General features: G+C 38.3%; 2 protein-coding genes across 2 annotated transcripts; both read left to right on the forward strand.

Moving 5' to 3' along the window:
• The first annotated feature begins 261 nt into the window (after positions 1-261).
• LOC149022576 (mitogen-activated protein kinase kinase kinase 18-like) lies at positions 262-779 on the forward strand. Its single transcript, XM_089147651.1, has 2 exons — positions 262-357; positions 474-779. The coding sequence occupies exons 1-2, from the start codon at positions 262-264 to the stop codon at positions 777-779; spliced, it is 402 nt and encodes a 133-aa protein (XP_089003777.1).
• A 1,832-nt stretch (positions 780-2,611) lies between these two features.
• On the forward strand, positions 2,612-5,588 carry LOC149022577 (protein NRT1/ PTR FAMILY 5.2-like). The gene is made up of 4 exons (XM_089147303.1): positions 2,612-2,726; positions 3,738-3,955; positions 4,106-4,674; positions 4,760-5,588. The coding sequence occupies exons 1-4, from the start codon at positions 2,612-2,614 to the stop codon at positions 5,586-5,588; spliced, it is 1,731 nt and encodes a 576-aa protein (XP_089003429.1).
• Positions 5,589-6,924: the final 1,336 nt, after the last annotated feature.

Below are 6,924 nucleotides of genomic sequence, written 5' to 3' on the forward strand. Positions count from 1 at the left end.
GCATTCAATTCATTTAAAAAGACCGATCTATCCTCATTAAAATTCTCTCACAGCCAAACCTTAAGTGGTCCCTTCACCCATCTTCTACCTCCACCTTACAGGAACACCACGGCAGAAACTGTCCTTAAAATCCCCCCATCTTTCTCTCTCACCAATCCAACTAAAGAAGAGCTGTCCAGCGAGTATGCCACACAGGGCCACGCCGTTTACGGCGTCCACAACATTTGGGGGTAAATTCTTTCTTTGCTCAATTGACCTCGCATGGTTGGGTACCTTAGCTGCGACGTCACTAACGAGAATGGTCAGCTTCTCTACAATCTCTTCATGGAGTATATCTTTGGTGGCACCCTCATTAAGGCAATTCGACAGCAAGATGGTGGGCTTCACGAATCTTCGACATATCTTACACGCGAGCGATTCTTGAAGAGTAGGATTACCTACACTCTCATGGTCTCGTGCATTGTGACATTAAGGGTTGGAATATCTTGGTTGGGGAGGATGGAACCAAAATTGTTGACTTGGGTTGCACGAGATGGGTCGGGAAAAAGCCTTCAGCGATTCCGATTGCAGAGACCCCTGTTTTCATGGCACCTGAAGTGGCTCAAGGTGATGAACATAGTGTCTCTGCTGATGTTTGGACTCTTGGGTGTACCGTAATTGAAGTCGCAACAGGAAGTACTTCATGGCCAGACGTTGCAGACCCAGTTTCTGCGCTTCATAGGATCGCAGGGATTTTTCGGCAGGGACAGTTTCGACTTTGTTGGTCCGATGAGGTATAACTATAAGTAGAAGATGGTGCTTAAAGGTTGGGTAAGAGAATTAAAATGAGGGTAGGTATTTTGGTAATTATATTATTCCTAATTGAAAAACTAACTCCTCAATCCTTATTTATTCTCCACTCTTTTCCCTATTTATTCTTCCCTCTCTTTTCTCTTATTTTTTCCCTCTATTTATTATATATTCAAAAATCAAAATATCATTTCTAATTTTAGAAGAAAAAAATCTTATTAAATATTTAAAAATCAATATCATTTGTAATTAAAAACTAACTCTTCAATCCCTATTTATTATCTCCGATTTCCTCTTTCTTTTTTTTCTTCCTATTTATTCTCTTCCTTTTCTATAAGCGTGGTTTAAGAAAATTTAGAAAAAAAATCTACTCCACAATTAAGTACTTTTTCTCTTTTTCAATTTATTTATTGTTTTATCTTTTTTTATCTTTTTTTTTTTATTCTTTTTATTTGATTCTATACTCTAAGTTTCTTTATTTCTTGTGCAATTTTTCGTTATTTGATTTTGTATTGTGATTCATATTTATTCTCTTCCTTTTCTATAAGCGTGGTTTAAGAAAATTTAGAAAAAAAATCTACTCCACAATTAAGTACTTTTTCTCTTTTTCAATTTATTTATTGTTTTATCTTTTTTTATCTTTTTTTTTTATTCTTTTTATTTGATTCTATACTCTAAGTTTCTTTATTTCTTGTGCAATTTTTCGTTATTTGATTTTGTATTGTGATTCATATTTATTCTCTTCCTTTTCTATAAATGTGTTGAGAAAATTTGGAAAAAAATCTACTCCCTAATTAGGTACTCTTTCTCTTTCTCAATTTATTTATCATCTATCTTTTTCTCATTTTTTTTTTTATTCTTTTTATTTTGATTTTATATTCTATATATGTTTCTTTATTTCTTCTATAATTTTTTATATTTGATTTTGTATTGTGAATAAAAATGTCTATAGTTAACTTAATAGGTAACTAACTATTGAAAAATTGGTTTACCTTCTTACCGAAGAAAATCTTGGCTTGCATCTAACATTTTAGGGTTGAAGTCATGTGTATATATTTTTTTATATTATTACTTTAATTTTACCAATATTTTATAGAAAAAAATATCATTATCAATAATTTACCTTTTTTTCAAATACGTGTGGGCCCCACAAAATATATGTGGATCTATTTTTTAATATAATAAAATAATTTAGAGGTGGGATCCCAAATGGGTCTTATAATCCACACAATATGTATGGTAAAAAAACATTAGTGCCTTCCCAACGGAAAGGTTATCTGGCTTTTATTCTTGGGTTCCTCAATATTGCATCCTGGGTCCGCCCCTACACTTAACTGAAAATATAACTATGAGTAACTTATAATTTTGAGTGTGGATGTCATTTAATTTAAGAGGTAATAGTGGGAGATCAAGAACTTTACTCCCTTTATGGCCGCTGCCGTGAGGCACATAAGAGCCCATTACATCGCAATTTTAAGCAGGAATCAATTAAGATTTGCCCAAGCGGGGGGGAGTGCTAGTGGATGCAAGGAAAGCATTTTTCTTATCAGTGTAATTATTATACATACCATCAGGGAGGATAAAAGCCAGAACTCCCCATCTGAAGTAATTGGTCATTGCCAACTGGGCAAACTTTGATTGGTCAGTAGACTCAGTACCAATTGGTCATCCATGATGAATGACGTGTATAAAATACAGTAAATCATGCATAGATGGCAACACGTGTACGGTATCAGGATCTCTTGATGCCCTGTGGGATTTGAGAGAGAAAGGCACTATAAATAAGATGGCGGAAGGAGTCATGCATGGTTCAGAGAAAGCTATGGCTGAAGAAGAAGGGCGTGGTGAGTTCACAGAGGATGGAACTGTGGATCTCAAAGGAAACCCTGTCCTTAGATCAAAGACTGGTGGCTGGACTGCCTGTTCCTTCATTGTTGGTAATCTTCTCTCTCTCTCACTCTCTCTCTCACTCTCTCTCTCTCTTTGCACACACTTTTTTGTTTGCATTCTTGTTGCATCTAAGCCATGTAACTAGAAGTAGAAATAGCTGAAGAGGGATTCTTTTCAGTCAGGCAATGGTTGGTTCAGACCTGAAAATCTTAGAAGACACTGAGGGAGACAATCGGTTAGATCAAGTTCCATGCATTTCAAGGACTTGTATTTAGCTTGAGTGCTTGCTTCACCAGTGCTTAGAAATTTATATACCTCAGATTCTCAGTGATGATTTCGTCCTAAAATGAACTTTTATTTCATAGTTTTTCAGATGCCCATTACACTGAGGAATGAGAAGAACAGCATTAGATGAGTAGATGAGAGCAGATTTTACTTTTGGTTACTAAAGCATTAAATGAGTAGATGATACGTTTTGATTGCTGCGTGGTAAAACCCACCAAGTCGTCACCCATTAGCCATTTTATTTCCTTTTTCTTCTCTCCTCATTTATTTTCAGATTATTTCGATATCATCTTCTACCTACTTCCATGCATACATCTCTAGCCCTTTTATTGATTCTATGCAATTATTGTGTTCTTCAGTCGGGTAGTCACCTATCATACACAGTAAACTCTCTCGACTCTGAAGTGGGTCACAACTCACAACTAAAAATGGTTTTCTCATGATGTAATTCAGCATTGTTAAAGTGAAATAAAATCTGGAGAATAAGTTGATTGTGTGTTTCGAAGGGAAAAAAAGAAAGGCAATTAAGGCTGGTTCCTTAAATGGATTGAATATAATCTTGCATTAATTTAATTTTCATGTTTCATGCATGCAAATTAATTACTCTCCAAATTTTGGATTGAATATAATCCTGCTTTAATTTAATTTTCATGCATGCAAATTAATTACTCTCCAAATTTTCAGATATCTTTAATTACTTTTATTTTCCTTTGGTTTATTTGTTATATTAATTGCGGATTATTTTTTATTTTGACTGTGGGGATTGACTGAAGTGTATGAGATATTTGAGAGGATGGCTTACTATGGAATATCATCGAATCTGGTGATTTACTTAACCACAAAGCTTCATCAGGGAACCGTTGCCTCTGTCAACAATGTTACCAATTGGAGTGGTTCCATATGGTTAACTCCAGTCCTCGGTGCCTATGTTGCTGATGCCCTTCTCGGCCGCTATTGGACTTTCATCATTGCTTCTGTCATATATGTTTCGGTACTCAAATCCTTCTCTCTCCTTCATTCGACCTGTTTCAACTTTTCAAATAGTTAAATTTCAATTGAACCTGGTTAGACCGGGTTTAACCTTTGGACAGTACTGGTGGGTGAGAATCTTTATTAAGTTTGTATGTTTAACCTATTGCAGGGTATGTGTTTGCTGACCTTGGCTGTTTCACTACCAGCACTGAGGCCCCCTCCATGTCATGAAGTACATGTACAGTTATGCAAAAAAGCGTCACCATTACAATTGGGTGTTTTCTTCTTAGCACTATATGTATTGGCAATTGGAACTGGTGGAACCAAACCCAACATCTCCACCATTGGTGCTGATCAATTTGATAGTTTCCACCCAAAGGAGAAGACCCAGAAGACGTCCTTCTTCAATTGGTGGGTGTTTAGCATCTTCTTAGGGACACTCATCGCCACTACCTTTCTAGTGTACATTCAAGACAATGTGGGCTGGACTCTTGGCTATGGACTCCCCACGCTTGGGCTTGTCATTTCTGTGATAATCTTTCTTGCTGGTACCCGCTTCTATAGGCACAAGTTGCCTACTGGGAGTCCCTTCACTAGAATGGCCAGAGTCATAGTGGCTGCCTTCAGGAAATGGAGAGTTTCTATCCCTTCTGATCCTAAACAACTATTTGAGCTTGATTTACAGGAATATGAATTATCTAAAGGGAAGTATATGATCGACTCCACAAATACCTTAAGGTTGGTAATTGATGATCTCCAAGACTTGCTCTCTTAATTAAGTTATATTCTTAATTCAGTTCTAATCTTTACATGTAATATGCAGGTTCCTCAACAAGGCTTCTGTGAAAACATCTTCAAACTCACCATGGATGCTATGTCCAGTTACTCAGGTGGAGGAGACAAAGCAGATGCTGTGCATGATCCCTATTTTTACGGCAACATTTGTGCCAGGCGCCACGAATACTCTAGTCAGTACCCTTTTTCTCAAGCAAGGTGTAACCCTTGATAAGAAGATAGGGAGTTTCTCTATTCCACCTGCAAGCTTAGGCGCTTTCTTCACAATATCAATTCTTGTCTCTGTTGTGATTTACGATCGTTTCTTTGTTAGAATGATGAGAAGATGGACTAAGAATCCAAGGGGAATTACACCTCTTCAGAGAATGGGCATTGGTCTTCTCCTTCTCTTAAAAGTCATGGTAATTGCATCTCTAGTTGAGAGGAGGAGACTAAGTGTGGCTAAACAACATGGTTTGGTAGAAAATGGCGGGACAGTTCCACTATCTATATTCATCTTACTCCCTCAATTCATTCTCATAGGAACAGCTGATGCATTTTTGGAGGTGGGAAAGCTCGACTACTTTTACCATCAGGCGCCAGAGAGCATGAAGAGTTTGGGGACTTCATTTGCCATGACGAGTCTAGGGATCGGCAATTTCTTGAGCACATTCCTTGTTTCAACAGTTTCTAGGATTACAAAGAGCAGAGATGGCCAAAAAGGATGGATTCTCAATAATCTCAATGCCTCTCATTTAGACTACTACTATGCATTTCTTGTAGTACTAAACGCACTCAATTTTCTCTTCTATGCTGTGGTCACCAAGTTCCATGTTTATAAAGCAGATACATCCAAACAAATCGACGGAAATGCTTAGATAAGAAAATCCCTGCAAGGAAGGAATTTGTGACTATTTAATAGTGGCTTTTTAAAATTAAATTTATAAATGTTCGCGTGCTTTGCTCATGTTTAGTAATATAATATACTTATTGCTATGGTATTTAAAAACATAAGTCACAGATAATTATAATTGTTGGTGCAATAAATGTTATCTTGGCTTCAAGGTTTGCTCCAAATCTAGCTTCAGCTCCTGAGACCAGGTGAAAGTGGGCCGCCTCTAAGGACGGGAAGCCACCTCCAACGATCGAGTTAGTCAGGCCAGCAAACGATAAACTCCATTGAAGAGTGAAGACCCCAAGAGATGATGAAGATCATCCTCTTGAAGGGTTAGTAAGCTAAAGGAAAATGGTCGTTGGAGTGTGTAGAGCTTACCCTGTTTAAGCATGGTCATAGATTATATATCGGGTCCTTACCCTTTGTAGTGACTTCCGGGCAGCTGTGCGAGACAAGGGTCCTTTCAGCTACTGCCTTACGGTGTGTAAGATTTAACAGATATCTTGTCATCCCAAGGCTCGAGGAGATCTCAAACCATGCCAGGCGCTGAATTTACCTAGATATCTGGTTCAAGCACATGGGTCCCACGTCACATAGATCTCTTGTAGAGGATGAGCTGGCTTGATACTCCTTAGCCGTCTAGAACCGGTCTTGAGATTATTCTTCTAGTTCAGAGATATCCATGAATATAACATTAGCTCCCTAGTCTTCATGGCAAGCTTTCTGGCGTGAAGATTATCCTTTTCGCGCCCAGGAGATATTTTGAAATCCCGAGAAGTCTTCTTGGGAAAAAGGGAAACGACTTCCCACTAACTAGGTTTAATTCCTTCACCAAGTTTCTAGGCATGATTGAGTATCGTATTGAATGTGCATCCAAGAACCGTAAGCCATCGAAACTGTTCGTACCTTCTTTGACGGCAGACACATCTTCCGAAGACCTCCGTTCAACCGCCAGGTGTTATAATTATCTGTTCCTTACTAAGGATGAAGTGTCACAATGATGAGGTGTGAAGATCGAAGGATATCCCCAAGAAATGCATTCGGTTCCCAGAAAGATGTGCCATATAAATCAGACATTCACGATCCTCCTCTGAAACTATTCAAACTGCAATCTTTGCCATTCTTCTACGCATCCTGGCGAACAAGATCGATAGCATTCACCAGTCACTGGAGAGATCCATAACCCTCTTTGTAGATGAAATGGGGAAGAAAAGTGCGAGGAAGACTAGACCCTTCTCTGGTGCCGCTCGTCCTTCTAGCCCTTCGGCGGAGAAGGAAAAGGAAGAAAGAGGTGCTGACTCAGAACTCGGCGGTCCATC

Source organism: Hakea prostrata, chromosome 3 (assembly GCF_041222555.1).
Source record: "Hakea prostrata isolate BN-2017 chromosome 3, UWA_Hpros_2, whole genome shotgun sequence".
In the NCBI taxonomy this organism is placed as follows: domain Eukaryota; kingdom Viridiplantae; phylum Streptophyta; class Magnoliopsida; order Proteales; family Proteaceae; genus Hakea; species Hakea prostrata.